This window comes from Strigops habroptila, chromosome 13, assembly GCF_004027225.2.
Source record: "Strigops habroptila isolate Jane chromosome 13, bStrHab1.2.pri, whole genome shotgun sequence".
NCBI classification, from domain to species: Eukaryota; Metazoa; Chordata; class Aves; order Psittaciformes; family Psittacidae; genus Strigops; species Strigops habroptila.
Window position 1 is genome coordinate 14,203,454 of NC_044289.2, and position 26,840 is coordinate 14,230,293.

General features: G+C 45.2%; 1 protein-coding gene across 14 annotated transcripts in view; it reads right to left on the minus strand.

Moving 5' to 3' along the window:
• Nucleotides 1–8,595: 8,595 nt before the first annotated feature.
• KCNQ2 (potassium voltage-gated channel subfamily Q member 2) overlaps nucleotides 8,596–26,840 on the minus strand; it is a 73,178-nt gene continuing 54,933 nt past the window's right edge. For 10 of the 14 annotated variants that reach the window (XM_030503237.1, XM_030503234.1, XM_030503230.1 and 7 more), the window contains 2 exons: nucleotides 19,848–19,971; nucleotides 8,596–19,128 (listed from right to left, as the gene is read on the minus strand). In XM_030503237.1, coding sequence (XP_030359097.1) covers nucleotides 18,424–19,128; nucleotides 19,848–19,971 — 829 coding nt within the window. In that variant the 3' untranslated portion in view covers nucleotides 8,596–18,423. Of the gene's footprint in view, nucleotides 19,129–19,847; nucleotides 19,972–24,983; nucleotides 25,092–26,840 lie in introns of all 14 variants that reach the window. The other 4 variants (XM_030503240.1, XM_030503239.1, XM_032920277.1 and 1 more) reach the window with 2 other exon arrangements.

Sequence of the window (26,840 nt, forward strand, 5' to 3'; positions counted from 1 at the left end):
GCCAGGCATGGTAACCTCCTCTTTTAATTTAAAGATGAAGTCTAGGATTCTGAGTGAACAGAAGGGGTTGCAACATTGCATTTTAGGCTGAGAAACCAGGACTGAAGATACCTGAGACCTTTCTGGACTCTTCTGGCCAGCTCTGTGATGCTGTGGATGCTGTGTCTATGCCAGCAACCAGGACATGTGGAGTGGAAATTTCATTGTGTTGGTGTCTTTTGGATATTTTAGGGCTGGATATTATCTCTCTGTCAAAAGATTTTCTCTTCTACTCACAATGGGTGAATTCTGGCTTTTGATGCAGTTCCTTGGGATTCCCGTCAAGAAGAGACCTGTCAGCTGTAATGCTGGGAAAGAATTTAAATGCAATCACTCTCAGTGTGACAAAATGACTGTATGCTCATTATCAGAGCCTGAAATCACACCATATTGTGGTACTCAGGACAGTAAAGTATCTCCTTCCCCTAGCTGTCTGGCTGAATTACATCATTTGTATCCAGATGCTCTCATGCTGGATCAGACTCTGCTGGTGCAAAAAGCACTGAATGAAAGCTCCCAAACCAAGGTTTACTGCCCACAGACTATCTCCTACTGCCAAATTCAGTGCTGTAAATGGGAATAGCACTGGCTTTTTCCAAGATCCCAACATCTGCATTTGCTTTTGCATTATTTGCCTTACCTCATCTTGTATAGAGAGGAAAAGGGAAGGACTGAGGGGAGACCCCTGATTTGTTTCCATAACCCAAGCCTCCACATCAGCATGGACTGGTCCAGGGTGCCAGCTAGTATGATCACATTAGACTGTCTTCATGGGAGAAGCTTAAGCAAATACAGTTCACTGTCCAAAGGGATAAAAGCATGTAAAAGGTTTTCTGCTCTGCTCATCTGGCAAGCTTAAACTCATCGTGCAGTAACTTGATTTAGTTTGATTATGTGCTTACATGATTTGGCAGAAAAACTGAAAAAGAAGAGTCTAGCACTTGTGGATGGGTCTATGCAGTTTAGATAACCAAGTGCTGTCTCTACTTTGGTAAGAACAGCCACTACTGGGCCATCATCAGAGAGTCAGCTTTGTGTCTACCCTTCTCCTGCTCAGAGCCCTTGAGATGTCCAAGGAGGCTGTGAAGCCTCCAGCCCTAGAGACATTCAAAACCTCATTGCAAAAGGGCCTGAACGACTTGGTCTGGCTTCAAAGCTGGGTTTAACGTCATAGTCCTCCCTGCTTGAGGAGGAGGGTTGGAGCAGGAGGCACCCAGAGGTCTCCTCCAGCTTCAGTGCCTCTGCCTGGTGCCTCACGGGGAAAATGAGCTGTGTCTTCCTGGGGGAAAACACTCATTTCAGCACTTCAATGGTTACACAGACAGGGTCTGTGTAAATTACAATGTCAGGAGAAGTTACCAAGGGATGAAATCCCTTCTTCACCCAGAGTATATTGGAATTGATTCATTTTCATGAGAAATGTGCTTACACTTAGCACTAAATCCTTTCACTTCTCTTTCAATCTGCAGTGAACACCCACATGCCAAAGTTGCTTTTTTTCCCCCCAATGTTTTTCTTCTTCTTTTACATGAGTTTCTGTGCAGGTTTGTAATAACAGAGGGACCTGATAGCTACAATGAGTTATTGCAGCAAACACCCTTGCAGAAGAGAGTGATGAAATACCCTGTAACTTCCCATCTTGCAAATCTGTCTTCATACTATAAGCAAACATGGTTGGATATGTGCAATCAAACCCTTATTTTCACATATAAACTGAATGCAGCTGGTGTATTTACATGTGGGGATATGCGGTCCCTTTGACAGTTTCACATTCCAGGATATTCCCACACTGAATTGGCGTGTGACTCCATAGTTTTGGAGCTAGACTTAACCTAGCCTTCCAAAACTGAGGAGAGTTTTCAGCACAAATCCATTTATATTAGCTGGTAGTAGCACAGCACACACCCTCCCTAAGACATCACCAATTTGATTAGAATTGTTGGGAGAACCTGATATGAAGAAGCCTCAATGTTCTTTTATTTCTGCTTTATTCTCATGGTGCTCTGTTTTCAAGCAAAGGAGACTATGTCTCTTTGGTCATCTATACTGTATCTTATTCTTACTGAAGGATATAATGCTTGGTAGAAGCAGTTCATGCTGAATGACCTGCTGTTCTTGCATGCTTTTGAGAAAACAGAATGGTTTGATTACAGCAGCTAAGCCACAAAACCAGGAAATAAGCAAAGAGACGGGGAACAGGGAGCGTGCCAGAAATGGTCTTTTTCGCCAGCCACTGGTTTATGAGGACTGAGTTTTCCTTGTTGGGATGAATCTTGGCAGCACCCAGAAGGGCAACATCATCCCTTTACTGAGGTATGTCAAGGACTGCACACCTCTGGGACATGGGGAAAGCTCCCAGGGACAACCTGGTGTCTCCAATACTCCTGTAAAATTACACAGAGTCTCTGTAGCTCCAGAGGGGGTGGCAACAGAGTTAAGGAAATGCAAACTCATTTCAAATGCAAATACCAAGGCAACAGTTTGCATTGAAAATTAGCAGCTCTGAATGTCAGGGGAAAAGTTTTACAGGCTTCATCTGCCTCGTTTCAGGCAAGGTGTACATATGTGGGCAGGCTGCTATTTCCAGAGATTGGGCTAGAAAGGGAAAAGTGGGCTGGAAAGGGTCTCTCTTCTAGTTTCTATGGGAGCAGTGACCTGGAGGAGCTCCAGCCTGCCATAAGAGACCTTTGCAGGGATCCTTGGAGGGCAGGGGGTCCCAAAGAAGGGCTGCAGCAGCAGAAATCAACAGAGGATGGTCCAAGCTTATGAAGACTGTAAGGGGATGATTGGAGAACTGGCTACAGACATGCTGGAAAGCAGCAGCAGAAGAGGAGATGTCTGGCAGTGCTGGAAGGCTGAGGTTTGAAAAGCAGGAAGACAAGGACAAGGGATGGGCCAGGATTCACATTGCTTTGGAAGCGGAAGGTTCAAAGGTCTTGTCTCAACTTGTGACCTGAAACTTCTCCCTCACGTGCTGTAAAATCTCTTCTAGTGTCTTTTTCTTTTTTTTTGCAACAGGATTTCAGGTTAAAAAGAGAAATCAACACAGCTTTCAAATGAAACAGAAGCTGGTGTTATCTCAACAGTTTCAGCCGTCACTTGCCAAGTTCTGCTCTGGCACAAACGGGTCTCTTCCATCTGGTGTGTATTTCCAGCTCTCTAAATTGAAGTTCTGTCCATGTGATCTGCTTGCTGAAACAGAAAACTTCATGGGCCATTTCTAGCAGCTCCCTCTGTCTCTCTGCTTCTTCACTGTGCAGGAGATAGACTTTTCTTCTGCCACCAGTGTAGGCTGTTGTGTGGTGGCTTCACTGAGCACATGGGCTGGGACCCCACAGGATGTACCTGGGTATCACTTTAAAAACTACAACCCCAACTGGAACAGCATCTCCAGCACACAAAGAAACTGAGATTCAAGATGCTTCATTCTTCCAAGACACCATGCTCAGATCTGGAGGACGGGATTTAGACCTTTCAAAAATGGTACCCAGTTTCTGTTCTTTTTAGTTTGGTACCTTGGCCGCCATCACAGCTCATAATAGCTGTAACTGTTGTTATTGCACATTTCTTTACAGAAAGGCAAACTTTCACAGAACTCTTCCTTAAGAAGAAATTTCTACTGAAGAAAGACCAGAGGCACTGGATGACAGTTTCTTTAAACTGTGCAATTAAAACTAAAGTGTCCAAAAGCTTATAACCAAAGCAGATGTCAGCTCCAAATCTAAACCAATTATTTTTAATATCTCCTCTTGATGGACTTATGCTAATGCACTCTTTTATTATCATGAGCAATTGAAGCTCGTGCTGTGGTTTAACAGTCTCATTACAGAGATAACACTTGTTTTGTGTGCCCACGATAAGCACAGGCTTTTAATTCACTCAGCAAATAGTAGCATGGCAGAGATAGGGCAGGGGTTTGCATCTGCTGCTCTACATAGGGCAAAACCCAGGAGCTCTCAACATCTGAAGAAGCAATCAGAGTTTCTCTCTGTCTCATCTACATGGGAAAATTAATGAGTGTCTCCAGCAAAGTATTTCTGCGTAGACCCCAAGGAAATTTACTCGACTGTGCCTACAGCTGGCGGCTGGGGGTAGTAGGACTAACAGATTGAGGATCTTTATCTATGTTCTGTGCCCCCTTTACTGCTTCAAGAGGGAGATACACTGGAGACAGTCTCTTTCAGAGGTGAAGAGTAGGCTGTGATTGTTGGCTTTTGATTTCTGAACAGGGAACTCATTAAATGCTTTTAAAACATTCTTGCAAAGAAAGCAGATTCGTGTGACAATCCTCAGCCAAGGGGAAAATTTCAGTGCCTGGGAGGGAGAGATCACGGCTCAGTTTGGAGCTTTCTTCCTAAGCCCTCTGGCTGCCTGGCCACTTGCCCATGAAAAACAGAGCTTGGGGTTTTGCCTTCTGTTTTGCCAACATTACTACAGATATTTTAGCCAAAGGCAAGAGAACAGAACCTCTTTTTCCTCTGTAGAAATTGCTCTTTTTTTCCTGCTTAGCACAAATAAAGCCTTGAACAAAAATGAAAAGGACTCCTCACAAGAACACGAATTTCCAGAAATCTCATTAACCACCACAGCTATGAGATACCTGGAAATTTCTCTGGCTACACCTTAATACAATGCCCATAACTAGGAAGGTTTCTTAAAACCTTTTGGAAAAAGTCTTAACTTTTACCAAAACCATGTGAACAGAAGTCTGTGCGTTGCCTTCAGCAGACTCTGGCTGTATTAGATGCTCCCACTAGATCACCAGTCCAGGCATGTGCCTCATGATGCTCTTCATGTACCGCTATCTACCAAGGAGGTACCTGGTTTACTTAGTGGGATGTGAGCAGTGCTTGGGAGCATCTTGCTGTCCCACATGTGGCATTGGAGAGAGTGTCCCTGGGCAAAGCCCGGTTGTGTAGCTCCTGAGAAGGATGCTGAACATCCCACGGGATATGGATTAGAGGAACACATTTAGGCAGGGATAATGAGGACCTCATCAGCTCTTATAGATGTGAGTAGCTTCAATGGGGATGCACCCATTGGCCAGCAGACAACAGAGAACCACATTCAGACAAACCAGCAATCTGAACCTCTTGTCCAAAGGGCTGAATAGGACAAATAAATCACTGTATGCCCTGTGGAATAAGTATTCTTCTAATTACAGAGGCAAATTCTGGTTGTGTTGCCCTCCTGCCTCCACTGACTGCCCCCCCTTCCAGCTCCAGAGCAGCCAGAGAAAATTGCCAGGCTACAATAAAGATATTTTTCAAGTGATTCCAACCATTAAAAACATGTGAAGGTCGTGGGGATGTTTTCCCCCCTCCTTCTAAAATCCATTTTTCTACAGATCGATATCTGTGAAGATTGAAGGAGAAAACAGACTTTGGGAAGCAAATTTTAACTGCTTGGAAGCAGGGCAAGAACATGAAGCTCCCCAGCAGTATTTTATCATGGCAGGCCAAGGCTGGCTTCTCTTTCATTCTTTAGTCTGCTCCTTCCTTTTACTGTCCTCCCAGCACAGCAAGAGTGGCAAATAAAGCTCAGCACCTGGCCCATCCATTCCCCTCCATTCCAAAGGAGTTTTCTCCTTGCACTGCACAGGACTGAGCTTTCATCCCATCAGCTGCAACAGGAGGTTTCTGGTTACTGGAAATATTGGAAATGAAAGCAATGGGAAAGGGTCTTGCTTTTTCTTTCCCCCTCCCTGGCTTATTTACCTGGTATGATTGAGATGCAGTTTTGAGATTCAGCCAGCACAAACCCTACCTCTGTTCCTCTCTCAGCCATCCCATTTCTGCATCAAACACCCTATCAATAGCCTTCACATAGCATCTCCTTCGAAGATCAGCTTCACCCTCCCAACCCTCTCTCCATTAAGAAGAGATGGAGTAAATCAGCTCTCTGGCTGGTCCCAAAGGCTTCCACGCTGTAGTAGAAGATAAATTGCACCATTGCCTTTTATGACTAATGCAGAGTAATCATACTAAGACCTTACAAAGTGCCATACATCTTCAAAGAGCTGTATAGCCATTAGCTAAACAGCACTGCTCAACGCAGGAAAGCAAACAATAATGCAAGATGGGGAAAAATAGTGCACATTTTCCTCCCTCTGAAATAAAAATGAAGGTATTGGGGAGCTTCATTCCTTTTTCACAGGACAGTGTCACATGTCTTTGGATACAGATGAATTGAGCACAGCCTCCATAATCTGTGGGATGCAATGCAAGGGAGAGAAGGCAGGACCAGTTTACTACCATTGCACTGATAAATATCCCATATTAACCCAGTGATGCGCTATGGACTCTGGAAATAAAGCTCCTGCTCCCTCTACTGGGGGGAGGCTCCTGACTGCACAGCCTGGCACATCAACACTGCCGTGGTCAGATGCTGCCGTTCCACAGGAGATTAATCCCAAAGTGCTTATTTTACCAGGGAAATGCCTGCAGGGATGGGGCTGAGCTGCCCTTGCAGGGTCTGCAAACCCCAGACCCGAGTCCCTGCCTGGTCCCCTCTCCCTGATTAATGTATTCAATACTATCAATACATCACAGAATAAAACCAAGACATTTTTTCTTCTCTTACGCCATTCCTTACAGGAATTCATATTTTGCCCATTTAGGAAACCAGTCTCACTGAATCCCTTTATTTTTGCCAGCAATGCCGCTTCCACTCTACAAACAGCAAGGGTGAAACGTCCTAAGAGAGACCTCCTAAACCCATGGAAGACCTCAAATTTCCCTGTTTTCTTCCCTTATTTAGGAGAAAAGAAATACATGAGGTGGGGATGTGCGTTCTCTAATCTGGAAGCAATCTCCTGCTTTTCCCCATTAAAACCAGCCCTGAGGTCGCTGGTTGTAAGTGATGCTTCCCTGGGAGCTCCCAGAACCTCCACTATATTTGTCCAATTAGTGCTTACCTATGATTACCTACCAGAAAGCAGGTAGGTGGCTTTCTGGACTCTGAAGGACCCAGAAGTTCAGCTGGGAGAGGCGGCAAGTCAATCTGCTCCTATTCAGGTGATGCTCTGCAGCAGCAGGAGGGTTTTCAGCATGGTGCTCAGCAGCATGTTTCTTCTGCTCCATGGCGGGCGGTAGAACGCAGTGAGGGTAAAATATCCTCACCCAAAGGATCCGAATAAAAGTAATTTTCTCTTAAGCTTGAAGGCCAAGAGGCCAGGAGACATTAGTACCAAAACATGAGTTTTGGGTAGTTGCCCACCCAGTAGCTTTGCACACTTCAGAGAATAACCCCTTCAGCTTTAGCTGTGAGATCAGGTAGTTCCTGATAGCCAGGACAACTGCAACCCTAAGGGAACTGGATGATGTGTATTCATATGAATCTCTTCTAAGGCTCCAGCACCTATTTCTGCTCCGCAAAGAGGGACCTCCTGGTTTTCCCTCTGGACCAGATCATCAGGGCACTGGGGGCACACTGCCAAGAAAAAGCAATGCCTCCAACTGTGTGATCTTCCTGTTGGCTTGGGGAATGTGAGCAAGGACTCTGGGTCTGCTGGGCAGCTCAGCTCTGCCCTGGCACAGTGGGTACCACATCTGGCTCCATCAGCATCCCTGTTTGGGCAGCTGAAGTGTTATGAGATGTAGCATACACTAACACATGAGCCCATCCAGATGACAGGGGAATATGATTTAGCCAGCTGAGAATTTTCCTGCTTATCACGTTGGTGTGAAATATAATGAGACAAAATATAACGATGTATTTAAGCACACCTTAATGTGCTGCATCCATTGGGAAATGCTCACACCTGGCTTTCTTTAATAGCTTTGGGGAGGATGGGAGCTGCTGGCAGCTTTGAGCCAAGTAATCTGGTACAACCAGGGGGCTGCTGTGCCTGAAGAACACTCTTTATTCTGCCAAGCCTCTTTCACTGCCTTGTCCAAATGACTGGCAGGGTATTTAAAATCCAGGCACCAGTTCAGCTACATGCTGGCACTTCATAATTCTGGAATAGATATCAGTGTGGAGAGAGGGATTTTACTTTTTCCTTTACTCTTACAAAACTGCTGTTTCATCACCAACCTTGCTATGGAAAACAGTCCATCCACTTCACTCCTGGAGAGCTCTCCAAAATCCAGCATGTGCTTTCTTAATTTAGGACTGGTGTCTGGTAAGCAAGATAACTCATGGGGCAGATTAAGGTCCCTTCCCAGTGCCATTCGTTGGCTCTGAGCCCACTTCAATGGCACCAGCCTCAATTTTAAGCACAGTGATAAGGAGCTGGCATGGGGAGGCGAAGAGCTTCAGTAACCATCCTTTATCTGTCAGGACGCAGCTGATGGCTAACCTTAAGAAAATCAGTATTATTAAAGGACACTGAAGGGAGAGTGTCCTTGTAACTGAGGGCATGGGAGGTTTCTGAGCTTGATGTTATACATAGGAAAGAAAATGGTGCCTAACGTTAGAAATAAGAAAGGGAGGTGTGAAGGTTTAATGCCAGGAAGGGTCAGGCTCCATCTCGCTCCTTTTCATCAGCCATTAAATATATCCCGAAGCACCAAGAAATGACCAGAAATAAAGAAAGAAAGCAAACAGAAGAAGTGCAAAGAAAAATAAATGTGTATTTCATCTCATGAAGGTTAAATCTCTGGTATTTTTACTGAATGCAAATTTTCCATTCTGATGCTTTGAGGCTTAAATTAATGCTTGTGATTATTTAATTCTCCTCCATTTCCCTTCCGCTTGCAACCGTCGCTGTTGTTTGGAATATCACACATAGACAGTTTTGCAGCTGCCACAGTCATCCATGTGAAGGTACACGCTGTATCATGCTCAACTCTTCAGTGTAAAAGTCTGGGCTACATTGCTAGTGTAAAACCACGTGTGACTGTGTCGTAAAGCTTCTAGCTATTCCCTTGGCAAACTACAGGTCATTCCCTTGGCATCTGTCCCGATCAAATGTACATTGCACAAAGTCGTGATTGAAATGTACAGAGGAAATTACACATTCACCAAAAAAAGGAAAAAGAAGAAGAAAAAGAAGTCCAATTGCTATTTTACAAGTGTCTTCCATTCAATACATACAAAACGTTTTAAAATTGTACAGAAGTACCAAAGGCATTATGAGAGATTCTTTGGAGATGAAACGAAAGTGCAAAAAAGCCAAGGCAACAGAGCAAATGAAAGGAAGCAAAGCAGCAGCTGTCTTTGCTTTCTAAAGGACAACCAAACTTCCATGCTCAGCCGACCCCTGGGTTTTTCCAAGCAGGAAGCGAGGGGTGAAGAACCTGCACTCACACCAAGGATTAACAGCCTGTCCTGGAGTGAGATTCACCTCTCAGCTCACCATCAGGACAAACCCATGAGCCATCTTTAGCCTAGTTCAGCCCAAATGAGCCAGATGCTGTTATAAACCATGACAGCTCCATGGTATCTCAGGGAAACGGCAACATACTCCACCAATGGATGTACCCTTTGCTTAGAAACATAGAGCTGAAGTGGCTCTTCCAGCTGATAACTTTGGACCTAGAGATGAATTTCAGGCCAATGCAAAAATCTGATTACTCTTTTTTCAATGGCATCCAGCAGTATGTAACTGGAAAAACTAGTTCTTCATGACTTTATTAGATCAAACACTGAAGGATATGTTCTGCCCAATAGAGATCTTGTATCTGCGAAAATATGGGCAAAATTACATCCTAGAGGATGATTTCATTTGATGAGGTTGGTGAAATCTCTGTATAGGGGCAGTCGGAGTCTGTGGGCTGTCCTGCTTGGAAAATGAGATTTATTGATTATAACTTTGTTATTTCTTTCATAACTCTAAGATCAAAAATGGGCTTTTGATGACTCTTTTCTGAAATATCTCTTAACTAGGGGCTTTTTAACGATGTAGGCAAAAGTAAGAGGAGGAGCCACAGGGCCTTTTGCCCTTGGCTCTCCGATGGCGTAGGACAACTGCTTGGCCACATGTCCTGGGAATGGGCTTTTTGGCACTGGCCACTATATTCTTTCATTTGTTTGAAAGGAAGCCAAATAAATTATCATTTAAAGCAACTGCATCACTGATGCATGGCCTGTGCTGCCTTCAGAAGTGGGATTTCTCCTCGGGATGGTGATTACACACCAATCCCCTTTGCAAATCTTCATTTTTGATAGAAATACATTATTAAAATAGTCTTTTGGTTTGATTTACCCATTCCCCTACCCCCCAAAACAGAACTTTTCCCCTCCCTGTGCATCTCAGATGCAGCTTTACCTGTTTTAAAGCTTTATCTGTGTGTGCACGTTTGTATGCACAGGCATGTACAGCAATATGCATGTATGCAAACAATGTGCCCACACTTTTGCAGCCAAAGTTGTGTTGTCCTTTCATCTTGCAGGTTATGACAAAGATAAACTGTGAACTTCATTCAACCTGTACAGAATTTACAGTTCAGATGAATAGCAATGAAGAATATATAGAAATACAGTAGTTGTTAAGTGTTTTTTTGGCTGTGTTTGCTTTGTTCAGGTATTTTTTTAAGTAACATTGCAGAGGCAATCTTACTTATTTTAGCTTCCTAGTAAAATCTGTTTAAAGAAGCATCCAAATGCAGTGTATTCCTTACCAAAACAGGATCCTCATTTTTCGCTTTTTCTAGTCATTCGAGTCACATCACAAACTAGGCAGGTGTCTGTTCAAAGCACATAATGCTTATTACATGTAGTGATACCTATCAGCATTTGGCATGTAATGTGCAATCTGTGTGCAGTACACGTGGATAGTGTGTCGAAGTGACACCAAGCAAGATAAATCTCATAAATACAATGTCTATAATACTGGAGAAATAGGAATATACTTTTAGTGTGTGGAGCATTGCTGTATAAGAACAGTGGCACCCACCTATACGAATTACTGAGAAAAGAATAAAACAGTTATAAGAATCATTTACTGAATCTCCTAAAGCATTTGATATACCACACAGCAACTGCAACTAGGTTTAAAGTCTGCTCTTGATTTAAAATCACAACATCTCTGTCATTAATCAGCTATACCTTGTTTTACCTCAGTGTTTCTGAAAGTCTCAGTCTCTGTGTGTGATTTTTTTTGTGTGAAAAAGTGAAGAAATATCAAATTTTAGGGTTAGGGTTTGAGTTGTGGGAAAGAGTAACCAGCACAGAAAAGTCCCCATCCTGCCTGTTGACAGGAGCATGGGATATCTTCAGCCCCATGAAAGATGCTGGATCATGACTAGGCAGGACAGAAAAGGCCTGTCACCAGCTTTGATGACTTCTCCTCAGGTCATCAGCAACATGGTGTCTGCAGAGATGATAAAGGACTGATCCCCTCTATATCCACATCTGTAATAAATCCCTTTCACAAGCATCACTGCGAAACACTGGGGCATGGCCACTGTGTTGGTCAGGTTTAAGGGATTACCATGAAATGCTGCTAATGCCCATGGCATGCTAAAATAAGGAGGCATTTTCTCATCTTGGCTTGCAAGGCTTGTGCTGACCTTTTCTTGTGTGGAATAGGAAGGAGACAGCATCTCCCCAGATCCACAGCCATTCATGTCAAATGGAGCTGAAATTCCAGGGGAGGCGCTTCACTGGCAGCGTGACATTCAGCCTTGGTTTTGGGCCAGAACCATCCAAACTGGCGATTTTGGCATGGCTTCTGCCTGAAACCATGAACCCTGCCCTAAAATTATAGGCGTAGCTGCAGGTGAAATGTAGCCTGAGCTTGGCACGGAGTTTTGGAAAGCTTTGCAGTTAGCTCAAGTTTCTCAGAACTAGGCAAACAGATGCTGCTTGAACAATTCATCTGCGGTTGTATTTACAGGAATTAGGAGAGGGAAAGATGCTTCCAGGTTCACTGGCAGCTTTGGAAATGGCACAGCTTGGACCTGCTGCTTTCCATTTCTACCCATTAGCAAACTGGAGCCTGGAATGCAAAGTCCACAGCGTGGGCTGCTGAGGGGGACTGGGGTCTTGAAAGCAGCTCTTGCTGCAGGGAGCAAAAGCATCAACACTGTTAGAGACTGTGAGCTCTTCTCTGAGATGTTCAGCTTGAGAAGAAAACCTGAACTGAACCCTCATCCCTGTTTCATCACAATCAGCTAAAGCCAAGGGGACAAACCCTTCCAGGGCGCTGTAAATAGACTCCAGCCCTGCGCTGAAAGGCTCCAGTGGAACAAATCAGGGATGCTGAGGCCACGGTGGCTCAATAAGGAAGCAAAAACCTGCCAATAAAAAGCAAAACTGCCATGCTAACAAAACATGAAGGCTCTCTGGTGTATCTAGTGATGCCAGGCCAAAAGCAAGTCTCAGAGTAGAGTTCTGGCATTACATCTTCACTTGCATATAGTCTGGACAAAGAAGGTGAGGATATGGAACCAGTGTCAAACTAGATTATGGCAGCAGCACAAAGAGATACAAGAGACTGCAAACACCAGCACGATGGGCAAACCCTGCAAGCTTCATGACAGTCTGGTGTTACGGCAGGGAGAACTGTGGCAGAACATTTATGGACATTTGAAGGTAGCTCAGAGCCTCTCCGTAAGAAGACCAAGAGATGCTTCCACAAGGAATGGCTATGGCACAGCTGCAGGGTCCCTGAGACCCCCAACGGCTGTAGACATGGGTGGGTGATATATCCAAGGAAGGGTTTCCAAAGTCTGGGAATCATATTCCCCCCTGCCCCTCGGGATGGGCTGCAGGCATGAATGCACATGCACACCAGAGCTGGATGCAGGCAAGAGAACCCCATGAGAATTAAATCAGACGTATGGCAAGTCCCACAGATGGGGATTCAAATGGGATCTCCAAACAAAGACTAGGCATCCATCTTTGGCACTGCCTGCTCTTCCAAACCCTCAGAACGGGGTACCTGGGATGCTCTTCTTCAGAGGCATCTGGATGTAAAGGAGGTTGTTATAAACAGCCAACACAATCCGTATTTCTTCCTCCCCACATACTTCGAGGGCCCACAGATACAAACATAGTTGCTTTTACCCCTTTAGTTACAAGCAGTAGAAGTGGAGTTTGTGCATGCTGTATCAGAGGGATGGGGCAATGATCAGTGGCAGCATGAAAGACACTTGGTATATCAGTGTTACCTACAGAAGCACCGCAGCACCCTGCATGATGGGTTAATGGGAGGACGGGCTCTCCCAAAAATGATGCTCTTAGCAACGTTACCTCATCAGGTACTACAGCAATCTGGGAGTGCAGATACAGCTGGAGCATACTGCTGTCTACTCATCTCAGGCTGCATGCAGTAGCAGGCAAAATTGAGAGTACAGTCAGTGAGAGAGTCCAGAAAGCACATTCATATGGTAAAAAGGACCCGGCTGCTCACTCTGCAGCAGCCGCTCCTTGATGCTACCTAAATCAGAAGCGTGAATAATACTGTATCAAAACGTGTGTAATCCCTCTCCCTCTAGACAAGCAATATAAGGCAAGCAGTATTGTGTCACTGGGGCATCAAACACTAAGATATACTAAAGAAGATTCCTATGCATTATTATTATCCTTATTATTTTAAAAAACCCCTATTGTTAACGTTAAAAACCCAACAATCCCACACCCGTGCTCTAAGCACGTTTTGCTGTGTGACGCAGAGAAGTTGCGGTGTTTGTGTGCTAAAAGCTTTTCCACCGCTGAGCAGCAGTGACCCACACAGGGCTGAGAGGGGGATGCTGCCCTCACCCCCATGCCACAGCCCTCCTCATCCCAGCCTCAATGTTACCTGCAGGGGAAGGAGCTTTTGTATCTGATTTCCTTGTTTCTGGTTCATGAGAAGGAAGCTGATGGAAACAGAAGATGCTCACCCATGACGGAGAGTGGATGAGAGGATGCAGGCGTGCAGGCGCGGGTTGGAGGACCATGGGCATGCAGGCACGGGTTGGAGGACCATGGGCGTGCTGGGAAGAAAGGGATGAAGGCTCAACATGAGGGTTCACACAAGCATGGATGGAGAAACAGAAATCCTTAGCCTGCTCCTGGGCTTTTTAACATTCTCAATAGCATACTCACTGTTAAGGGTCTTTATATGGGACAACTCTTTGGCAAGTTCCTTAGGAATTTCAGTTTCTTTTCTAATACATTTTGTTTTTAGCACTAATGCTGCTGTGACCATAGTGATCTGAGGGAAATGAGCTTTGCAGCAGCTCCCTCTTGAGAGAAAATGAGTGAATGTGGTTTTCTTTTCTTTTGGGTTAGGAAGGGGAGCGTTTGCATCTGAGGCGATGCTCTGGCTTCTCAGGTACATTATACAAACTTGTTCTAAAAACTCATATAATTTAAAATCTTAAAAATCAATTAAAAAAGTAAAAATATACCCATTTACCTGTAAATAGCAATGACCCTGCAGAATTTATTTGGATCTAGTAAGCAGCATTTGATCTACCTCATGTATCCCATAGTCTGTCTAAAGAAACAGAACGGCTTTCAGAGCTGGACAAGAGGTTTGTTTCCAGTGAGTTCCTTGGCATTTGTGTTTTAAAAGTTATTAATTAGAAAATGAGCCAACAAGGAAATTCACATACAAAATCTGCACTTCAGTAACATTAAAGTCCCTTCCCAAATATTGGGAAATTGAGTTATGGCTAGTGCTCTGCTCCTATGTCTTGGGGTCACATATGAAAGGTCACCTGCACACAGACTGCAGCATCTCCTATTTGGAGACATGAACTCCTCAGAAAACTTGAACCCATGCTTGGACCTGAAGCACCCGATACCTAACTGTGGCTTCAGGTCCCAGCCTCAGGGATGCTCCATCCCGCAACTGGGGGCATTTGCAGTATTTCTCTCCACACCTAGACCCAGATTCTGAAAAACATAAGCCCAAAGGTTTCTTGGAGGCCAGATCCCAGGCACTGCTCCAAGGCCATGGCTTCACATCCAGCACAGACGCACCTCAAAACCAGGCTCTGTGCACATAACCATGCACGGGCATGGGCATCCCTGGAGCAGCCCAAGTTGGCCTGCTGGAAATTTGGCTTTAACTCCTTTCTTCAACTCCCTTTGGTCTCCCCTTTCTACACCTGGCATTGACTAAAACTTGTTTCTGTCCTCCAAAAACTACAGGAACAAACTTGGGAGGAACAAGGGAGCAAAGACCAGCCTGAGAGAGGCTCAGCAGAGGGACAAATTTTGCCTGTCCATCCTTTAAAAGGTCTTTATCGTTGGGACTGCCCTATTAGCAAAACAGAACTGACTTATTTTCCTTTAATCTAATGGTTAAGACTTCTTGTGGGAGATCACCACGAGGAGTGTGTGATACAGGCATGGGAGAACTAAATGACTGAGAGTGAAGACTTTGCAGGGAGTATTTGGCTATGATTTAGGGCAGGAATGGAATTATTTATGTCAATAAGCAATGAGCAGGCTCTGTTCTAGTTTATGCAGGCATAAATCATTTCATAGAAATAAGGTGCATGATTTAGAGTTAATTCTGGTGTAGGTTAACCCAAGAATTCAGGTCTTTTTCCCTGGCTGAATGAGAAGTAATGATTTATGACATGACTGTGGATGGAGGCGTGTGTCAGAAGTTCTTTGAAATGATGACACAGAAAAGGTGAGATATTTCTTACACCTTGCAAAAAAATTCTATGCAGAATTTGCAGCAGCAAGACACAATCTGTGCTGCCCTTATATAAAACTAGTTTTCTGTGATCAGTGATCGCGGGAGAAATCCTTTTAAAGCTACAAGTCAAAAGATCTTTATAAACTCTGGTGTATTAATTTGAAGAGGGAAAACACCATTCTTCCCATGCAGTCCCTAAAGGAGATAAGACTGCTGGGATTTCAGCCTGTAGAAAACTCAGAGGACACACTGTCAGTTGCTGCTCTCAAGGGTCTAACATCTGGAAAGGAGAAAGGGATTTTACAGTAAGAAATGGATATTCAAAATAGAGCCAATGGGGCTTCAAAATCAGGACAAGAGGAAAATTACATCCCACAGCAATTGTGCCTCAAAGTCCTGTTGACTTTGCCTCCTATAGTAAAGATCTCATCTTTAATACTGCATGACCTCATCCTCACCTGACGTTCTGCCTTTATATCATACCCTGTGCTACATTTCCAGCAGTCCTCCAACAGCAATTGCAAACAAATAAGGTAATAAATCTGTGTTATCTCTGACTTGGACGAGATTTGCAGGGAGCAGCTGGTTGGAGCAATGTTGACTTTTACCTCACCCGACACAATTTCCATTCTGTGGCCACTACAAAAACCATGCCACCAAGTCTGACTGGGGACCTGCTGACATTTCTTGCTCTACCAAAAGACATCTCATTTAGCAACATGCCAGGGGCAAAACTGCACAATTTGCAGCCTTTTTGCACTCAAAGATTTCCCTGTATGGAAGTCAAGGGCATCACTGGGTTCACTTTGCACAAAGAAATCCGGAGCCAAAAGGAGTTTGGGAGCACAAGCAGAGAGGGAAAAATTGCAGGAGGTAACAAATGGATCAAATGGGAAAGAAAGGAATGAGCATGGCTGGAAGCCTCGGTTCCCTCTGAGAAAAATGTTCTCCCCTCCTGAATGGTGAAAAATGGCAGCAAAACCTGTGCAGAGCCTTTCCCCACACCTCAATCGCATGTGAAGACCTGTGTGTTGGTCCTGAGCACTAGCAAAAGGATGGGTTTAGTTCCTGTCTGCACCTACATCTTCCCTAAGGCCCCAACAGTCCTGGGTCTCCCCTGGTCGCTGCCTCTAGACAAGCAAACAGGAGACAAAAAGGCTGTGATTCTCCCTTCACCCAAAGCAAGCCAATGTTCAACCTCTCAAAGGCTACATAGAAATGAAGTTGCCACGTAAATATCCTTAACAGGCTCTTGATATAACACAGGGAAAATGGGGGTTTGAAACCACAGACATGGTGCCAGCAGAAAACCCACACAGGATCTGGGCTGTAGATGCACGGGAAGGTTAGAGGCAAAATGCCAGCCATGGTGTCCCAGCCCTAGAGATGGATCCCAAACACAACTTTTCCTGAGCCACCCCCTTGCAAAAAACCCCCCTACCAACATATCCATGTAAAGTGACTTCATTTTGGTCCCAAAAGAAACTCTGAGCATCACTTTTCCCCTCACCTTCCCCCAGCTGAATGCACTGCTGAGGTTCTCTGTAATGGCACAATGACCTTTCCAAGAGAAACTACTTTAACCACAATGAAACGGGGCAGCCTTGGATTGGCACAATTTGTGGGCAAGCACAGGTAAGAGGCTTCTGAAAAACCATGAAGAAACCAAGAAGCACCTCTTAACTCAGCTTGAGGGGTCCAAACAAAACCAAAGGATGTCCCGAGAACATGGGTGTGGGATTCTTGGCAGGGCAGAAGAAGAAAGGGAAGATTTTCACGGGGCATAGTGTGTGCAAAAGTGTTCAGGCACAATGCAAACTGTAAGAAAAGTGCCCACTCTGACCAACAGGACTTCAAAAGGATGGAGCTCAGCACTTAACTCACAGCAACGCGAGGACCACCATGTCTTGCATATCCACCCTGTCCCGCTGGCCTGGTGGCTGTGGTGCCTCCACAACAGCGCTGCTGGGCATGAGAATGGCTTCACACCATGGCAGCCCTGCAGAGGGGTTGCCATTGGTTTCCCTTTGCTTCCAAAGCACCTCCAGGTCCGTTGTCAATGGGAGGAGAGATAATTAAATATAATACATGGTTAAAACATAAAATTCCAGCCCATAGTCTCTGCTCCTCCTCTCCCTCATTTCTTTGCCCTCTGGGTTGCCTCTCTTCTTTCAGTTTCCTAAGATGGGATAATTTCCAAACCGTTCTGGTTCAGAGCAGTATCCTAACCTATCCCACTTTAAGGCCACGTTGTCTGCTCATGCAAATATTCCAGCCACCATCCCTCTCCTCCAGGGGCCTACACAACACTTCCATGTATTATATTGGAATTATGCCACCTACCTGACAGTTAATGAGGAACCATAGAATAACAACTCCTCAGTAATTACACATGACCTGAAATCTAAGCCAGGAACAGACACGTGTTCATTCCGCAACTCCAAAATACCTACAAGGTGGAATCACCAGTGCCATGATGTGGCAATTCCCACCTAACACTTGTAACCATGACCTCCAAAAGCCCTGGCCGGGTGGTTTATTCCTGCCCTGCGCTTCTGAAGGTTCCCAAGAAATGCAAGTTGCCTACCCTGCATCATGAAATAATTTCACCCAACGATCTTAGAAAGAGAGTATGAAAGAAATCTGGACTTCACGGCTCCAGTTTGCTCACCGCCGTGACCTCTTCCACAAATGCAGGCTCAGACCTGCTCATTCGCCCACCCCAGAGTAAGAAAGTATCTGCCAGCTAAGGATGTCCTAGAAGGAGGAAAACCTTAGCTGTCGATCTCCTTGAGAAGTTCGATGCATGGGCAGCTGCCAGCGCACAGATGTGGCTCGGTGGCTGCAAGAAGGCTTCACTGCCTGGAGGCTGACCAGCCCATGTCACTGAAGGGTCCTTCACCCGTGGCCGACCTGGGGGGAGGACCGCAGGGCGTGCAGAGGTCAGAATCGGTGTCTGACTCCCCTTCTGCAATGTAGGGTCTGATTTTGGCCACGGCTGCATAGCAACCGTTGTTAAGGATGTCCAAATTCTCTTTGGACTGGGAGATGCTAAAGCCGCTGAAAGAGCGCTCCAGTTCCTCGTGGTCTACCGAGGGGATGGAGATGGACGTGTCGCTGTCTCTCATGGCACTCTCGTGGTGTTTGGTTGTAATGTCTTCGTTCCTCAGGTACTCCGCGCTCGCCCTGTGCCCGCTGCTGTATGCTGACAAGGAACGCTCGTGGGAAGGCGGAGGTGGGATGCGGACCAGCGAGCCGGGGTCTCCGACGGGCGAGGAGCCGTGGCTCTGCCGCTGGCATGATGTCGAAGGTGGGCATGTGTTGGTCGGGGCTGGCGGGGCAGAGAAGTTCTTCTGACCCATGGAGCTGGTGGACCTGATGATCTTGATGATGCAGCCGTTCTTGTCAATGTGCTCCCTGCTGCCTTCGGGGCTGTGGTAGGGAGGTGCTGGGTCTGGTTCTTTGGACCCAAAATAAGCCTCTGTCTCCGTCGGTGGGATGCCCATCCGCTGCATGTAAATGTTCACCAGGAAGTCCAGCTTCTTCTCCATTGACTGAACCTGCAAAACACCACCATTCCACTGCTACACACTGCACATGGGTTGAAGCACATTAATACCCTGAGTACAAGCAACTGCCAACCCATCTGGGCACAAGTGTGAGGATGGGCTTCATAGATGACCTCTGCCTACACTGACCCACACCAAACTGAAACATTCAGTAAATATTTAATTGTCCTGCTCTGAAGCATGTAATTCTCCACCTTGTTTCAGGGTTTTCCTTAAGCTCCTATAATCTTTCTGACAGGCACCAAATTCCAGCAAAGCGGAGCAGCCTCACATCCCTTCTGCTCCTTACTGCATTTGGCACTTGCCTGGGCTCAGATGGCCATGGGGGAGCCTTATCTTCTAGGCTCTTTCTGAGCCTTATCTTCTAGGAAGATTTTCATCTTCGGCACAGCCAGCAGCTCCAGTAGCCAGGCTCATGGCCTCATCTGAAACATGTCTAGTGTGGTGGCAAAGAAACCAATGTCCCATTTTCAGAAGTAATGTTGACTTTTGGTAGACTATACGAGGAGACTCCAAAATGCCTGTTTTGAAAGTAGTACTTAAGCTTCTAAGTGCCCTTTCATAACATCCACCTTGTTTCATTTTGAAAACAGTCTTAGCTCTTACTTCTTCTAAATGTTCATGTCCCACTGCGGAAAAACAAGGCAAGAAGAAACCAACACAAAGCATGCAACACCCTCTAACAAGAACCCATTCCTGGCCCAATTTACCTGTTTTTCCACTTTCCCAAGCCTGCCCATCATGCTGGGGTCTTCAGGCAGCTCCCCCTCCGCTGGCCCTTTGGTCCGATCCTTGTCGGTCATGGAGGATCCTCTCCCAACGATCTGGTCAACTCTACCGGGATCAGAAAATCCCCCCCAGCCCCGGAAAAGGACCTGGAGTCAGTTGGAGGCAGCAGACGAGGAGGGCTCCGCTTGCCGCGCCTCCATGGGACAAAGCAACAGCCTCTCTCCCAACTACCACTCCAAATCACTCACAGACACGCAGTGGCACTGAAGTGTTAATTCAGATGCAAAATTCAGAGCGGTATTAGCAGAGTTTGGAATTATCCAGTTCTGTTTATACAGATCAAACCTGGCACATTATGCATAGTAAGTTTACCCACTGCAAAGAATATCTTCCAAATCAATTCACTTCTTATTTGTACTGAGAAATTACTCTTTTTTGGGGGAAGAGCACATTTTCTGTCTAGCATGTGTCAATGGGATTTTGTCTCAGTCTTTGCAGCAGTTTCTTCTCCTCAATGCAAATGTAAATGTGTAATCTTCATGCCCGTGAAAATTCGACACTTGTCCTAAGATCCAAAGAGGTGAAATGTTGTTTTAGTGGAATTACATCTAGGCCGAATTTGGTCACAACTCACTAAACATTTCTATTGTCTTATCTCAATGCTACTGCAATTCACACCTGTATCATTAGATGGTTTGTATTAGCAGGGCTCCAAGCTGGTAACAACAGAGAACACTCCTGCCAGCAGTACATCGTTTGGCACAAACTTCATTACACACATTACATTTGCAGATTCCCAACATAGAAATACCTGGGTTGATACAGAGCTCTGTATGCAGAAGAATAAGGAGGGCAGAGCCACTTTGGAAGCTGGAAGTCAATTGTGTTTGAGGCATCAAATATAAATTCTCCAGAGAGCAAACACCAGAGCTTCTTGATCCCTCAAAAGTCAGTTTTGGAATAGCTTCTTAATGGCAGCCCAGTTTATAACCTAATTCTATGCCAGGCAAACTTCACTCTTGCATAATGCACCAAACGTAAGGGTGGCAGGGGAAAAGAAGGGTTAATTCATCTGACTGAAACCAAGTTGAGGATTCTTGAGCGGGAAACTCAAAATGCTCCTTACGCAGTTCTGCCGTGTGGGCCATGGGTCCATGCACCAGGAGGAGGAAAAGGAAGGAGCTGAACACAGACAGACAGGGGAAAATGAACAAACAAAAACCAAGGAAAGGAATGAGACGTGAGGCTATTTCCAACACAAGAGCTACCTGTTTTCTTTACATTTGACAGGGACTTCATACGTATGTTGGCTGTTGACATTAAGGGACAGATACCAGTGGGTACGGACCAGCGCGGCTCCCTTAGCTTATATTAGAGCAACAGCAGCTTACAGCACCAGATGATCTGGCTCAAAGAGATGAAGTGGATGAGCACATCACACCAAAGACAGGAAATACAAGCCAACAATTATTTTGGAGTTTATGTTTGATCCCAGAAGATACTTCATTTGGGCAGGGATGTGACTGAATGCCATTCTGTTTAAAAAGTTGTGTTTGATCCTTTGCTTAGCAATATAAGCAGAGGAGTACAAGGAGCACCAAGTGCTATAATTACAAGTGTGAGGAATACGCATGCCTTATTTCTCTCTTGTAATGGGAGAAGGAAATTATTGACATGTACAGGAACTCCCCACAAGGGATGCAATTACTGACATGACATATAGCACAAGAAATCCTATGACAATGTTGTTACCATGTAAGCAAAGAGGTACTAAATTGGATACCTCGGGCTACCTTGGTTTGGAATCACAAGTCAAGGCGTAGTACAGCCACTGTACGAACTCCTCTCCTGTATGCACAAGCAAGTAGACTAGTAAAACAATGAACATGAGTTTAAAGAGGCCCAAAGTCTAAACACTACTGAATATTGCATAAAGCCAAGATCAATTGGGGGGTCCTTGTGTCCCATCTAGCATAGCACTAAGACTGAAATGTGTTCACTAATGGAAATGAGATGTCCTTCAACAGTTGCTGCGTAGAGCAGGGAGGCAGGACAGACTGTTACACAGAGGAAAACTGAATGTTGCCATGCTATTGTGTATCGTAATAGCTGAGAGAGTCTTGTGCAGCCCTACTGCTAATCCTGCGGAAACTGAGGAAGGACTTCTGGTCTCTTCCATGCCCTTAAGAGAAAAGCTATCCAGGAAGTGAACTTCACTTGACCCATGTGAAGCACAGGATGCCAGATGATCACTAGTATCATATAGAAGAGCACCAATTTCTTCCAACACCTTCAGGCTATGCACAACTTGCCTGTGGACCCGCTGCGATTTAAAAGCAGGACTGAAGCCCTTCACAAAGCTCACTCATAAAGCATTTAGAAGCCCTTGCCCACATACCATTGACATCGGAGCCCAGCAGAGTTCCTGCTTGATTCGTTCCCTTTGTATCTACACTTTAACACAGTCCCGACTCCTGAGGTGGTCATCTTCGACACCTCTGAGAAACCAGAGAGCCAGATCTCACCTTGGGGGCAGGCTCTGCACTGAGGATGGTGCGGTGGGCAGCTGTGGGCCATTGACTTCAGTGCAGAGAGGGGAGAAGAAGGTGAACCATGTCCTTCTCTTTTAATGGGAGAAACTAGGCTCAAGGTTTCCCAGCCCTTTGTTTCCCACGGCAAAAGTTAGACCAGAGGAGAGAGCACCTACTCAGCAAAGTGCAGAGATTTCATCTGTGCCTTATCTGGTACAAGAGAAGAGAGAAATTTCCTCTGAGCTCCCAACCCACCCATACCTAGCTGAGCTCTGCAAAGAGCAAGAGGTCCTTTTAGCTATTATAAGTTTGAGGTTTTGTCCAAATTGGGCAGCAAAGCTCAAAGGATGAGAGAACATATTCCACGTTTGCAAGCAGAGGCGGATAGTGCCAAAGGACCACGTATCTCCTGAGATGCCAGACCCCACTTCTGCACTACATCCCTTCTGTCTTCCCAACACTCTGTGTCAGATACACATGTGCAGAGGGAAGAATTCAGCTGAAGCTTTAGAAGAGCCAGCCTCATGTTTTTCCCTTTGTGGCAGAAGAGGATTCAGAGATTCTGAATTGACATGACAAACTGTGCCATCTGCTGTTCTCGATAGGCTCTGCGGGCCTTAGTTTGGGAGGGAGAGCGAAAGGGGGTTGCTCCTTACAGTGAACTTTAGTATCTTTCCTTCTTTCTAATGACACAAAAAAAATGTAAGGTCTTGCATCAGCCACAGTGCAGGTTTTCTCATGCTTCATTATGCTTCATGCTAACAGTGCATGCAAAGAGGTGTAATATGTCACCCTCGGGCCAGAAGCAGACATCAAAAAGGTCAAACGGCTCAAATGAGATAAAAATGAAGTGTTTGGGAATAGATATTCAATTCTTCTCTATTTTTTTCTTTCTTTCTTAGAATTTTTTGTACACAATCCAGGCAGTGAAGCCAAACCCCCTTCATCCATGTCACAGGACTGGCGACTGACCTCCTCAGTTGGCAATAAAGCTCTAGATATACTTTGATCAATATCTGTTGTTTAAAAATTAGAGCTGAGGTTGCACCTATTCTATTTTAAATTAAGGGAATTTAACCCCAATTGTCTGTGTGTAGAGCACGGAGCAAACACCTTCAGCCAAACCACAATGGACATCCTCCAGCACCCACATGCCTTTGCAGAAATCTTTTGGCTGAACTGAGTCCTTGTCACTAGAACCCAACAATGCAATCCATGGGGTCGAGATAGCTCATGGGATATGCCCCTAGTGAAGGCTTGTTGCACACTTAATCTCATAGGTTAAATACAACAAAACAATTTGAATATGCATTGTTATTTTAAAATCAAGTTTTTTTCTGCAGATAAAATTATTTCATTTTTACAGACTACTTTTAGGCCTCATCATTTGGCACAGAGGAGAAATGGGGAAAATGCTTTTCTGAGAGCATCTATTTTCCAAGCATAAAGCTTGGGGCTTCTGGAAAAATCCCTCTTTTTCAATCTTTGAGCTGGCTGAGTGGGAAAAGGTAAGCTTTCAACATTCTTTTTACCCACGTTCCTCTAGCGAAGATTACTCAGAGCAGCTTAAATCAAAATCAAGAGCTTTGTCACATATTAGCTCTTAGGGAGGGCAAGTATATTTAGAAAAGAATATTTGAGACTAAGCTTCCTGCATTTAAAAATCACCTACTATTTGTGCATGGAAAATCACCTTCTGGCAAGTATTTATACCTGCCTTGGGCTCCAGTGGTCTCAGTACAAGGTGAAAATACAGCTCAGCTCATGGTCCTGCTGACCAGACCTCAGAATGCCCTAAAATGGGTAATTCAGTGAGAATACGTTCCTTGTGGCATCAGCTTCAGGTGAGGTTTTACCTAAGGAGAGACTTTAATAAAGGCAATGAGAGGCTTTAATAAGGGCAATAAGAAAAGTCTCGCTGTGTGACTGAGGGCTGGGTTTGACTCCTGCTCTTTTTGGTTGTAAAAATCAGGATTATTACTATTATTTTAATATGAATCCCGTGATAGTAATATTTTAACACATTTCCTCCCCCATGGTCAGTAGAGTTGTATCAGCAAGGAAGAGACCACTGTATTCACCGGGTATGAAACACTTCATTCTTACTTTGCCCACTGAATTAAACTCATTTCAGAGTACGAAGAGCTGCAGAGGCTCCTCTCCTTGTGTGTAGAGTGCTTTGCCTTTTAGAGAGCAGATTGCTCAGTTTAAGTTGGCTTTGTGGGTAAATATTCCACCTTTTACATTTGAAGATAGCCTAACAAAATAAGAGGTTTAAAAAAGATGTAATTTTGCTTTCTAACACCTAGAAGAAGACTGAAAATAGAAAACACACTAGCTGAAGAAACTGATGGTTATTGATGACTCTATGAATGTCCTTTTTCCCCTTTGGCTAGCTTAATCTGAAGTCTCATTCCTGAAAGTAAATCAGAGCACACCCAGAGTAGCAACCCCTTCTGAGTCACGATTTAGCAAGCTGCTAATAAATACCCAAGTGATAAATGCCGTCATATAACTGGCATGAAAGGGGTTTGACATAAAGCAAATGAAAAATCCAGAGAAAGCGGCATTTTGGTGAATCCTAACCTAGGCGAGTATTGGGGAGATTCTTTGGAAGAATACATGGGTCCTTTGGTTGGATACTTCTTATGCCGGGGAGTTGAAGGGGGTGGGGGACCCACAATCATATCTATCCTGGCAAAGTAAATAAGAAAAGAAAGACACCAGCAAAAATGCATAATGAAGCAACATGGAGAGAAAAGTTGGTCAGAAAAAGTTGCAGGAAGAAACAACTGAAAAACAGAACGACAGAGAGAGAAAGAGAGAGAAATTGAACGTAGATCCCACTGGAAACAGAAGGCTCTCTCCTACCACCTCGTTCTCAGTGAAAGCCACAGTCTTCCCTCTTCAGGGTAAGATCTGGAGATCCAGGCACCACTGAAACATCATCAGGTGGTCCCCCCACCCCAGATACCCTCTGGAATATATTTGCGTGTGTGTAGCGATATCCCATTGAGGCAGTTGGATATGAAACAACATATATTCATTCTCTTTTCAGTTCCAGTGCTAGATAACGCATCCTCAGCTAGGTCAGAAAAGCACGAGCTGTTGAGACTCTGTGAGATACGCTGCAGGATTGTATACTCAATGAATGGGAGACATCCATGGTTGGCAAGGTGTCAGGATGAGACACGAGACAGTGTGAACACAACACTGAAAAGAGCACATTACAGACACAGTGACAGAGGCATTAATGATTAAAGAGGAAAGTGCATGTAAACACCCCAGAAAGCTGCTTGAATGCAGCTTTAATCCACCAAAGCCCTGGCTATGGGAGGTCCCAGGCAGCCCTGCTAAGCTGAGCTGAGCTGGCAGGGAGAATACACTGCTTTGATTGCTGAAGGAAAGGAAAATAAAGATATCTCTTCTCCAAAGGGCCCCGTGACAACCTCCCTGGGCTCCACCATATGGGTTCACTGTTCTAGGCCACTTAGTCATGCCCCAACGTTGGCCACGGTCACCCCAGGTACACACCTTGTCTATAGGGTGACCCTTCAGTTGCACTGGGCAGCTGACCAGCCATGGGACCTCTTGGTGCTCACCCAGCTATCACAATGAGTGCTCTGAAGGATGACCCCAAAAGGGATCTGCTCCCATCACTGATCTGCTCAGTGGGGACACTGAAACCAGCGAAGCTGCCTGGTAGCCCTGGATTCCAAACCCAAGTACTTCACACTTTTGAAGCAGCTCCTGGTCCTCCTGACTTCCCTGCAATGGGGTGGATGGCAACCCTAGCCCAGTCCAACCTCAGCAACCTCAGCCTTGCAGTCCCACGGGTACAGCTAAGGGGAGAATTCAGTTTGGTCTTTGAAAGCTGCAATTCCTTACCCCAACCTCCCCAGTTAAACAGCCAACCAAACTACTTTGCCTTTGCAGCAAAGGATCAGCAATGGTAGACTTGGGTGTTGAAAACTCATGTCCCCCCTAGAGCCAGTGGAGATGACAACCCTGACGGCTCACTCCCTACCAGAGAGGCAGCCTGGAGGCCTCTCATTTCAGCTTATTAAAGTTAGGAAATATCAAGCCCTTCCTCCTTCTCTTCCCCTTCCAGATTCAGCTCCATGTCTTGGATCTGTAATCACTGACTTCATACGGAACGGGGGTGAGAGGTTGAAAGAGAGGAAATTCTCCAGGATATTTTAGTCTCCACCATGAGGGAGAATCTACCTTCTGGGAAATGCACAGTGTGAAGCAACGCTGAGAAAGTTCTCTCTGCTGCTTGAACATCAAAAATAGCAGAGTTAAAATGGTCTCTGAGAGATTCACAGCAGAAGAGAGATTCCTCTTTTTCCTAACACTATTTTCCTATCCTACCAGGGACCTAGAAGGGTTTGAAATGAAAGAAAAACTTCCCCCATGGTTTCCAGGTGAAGCTGGGCTGCC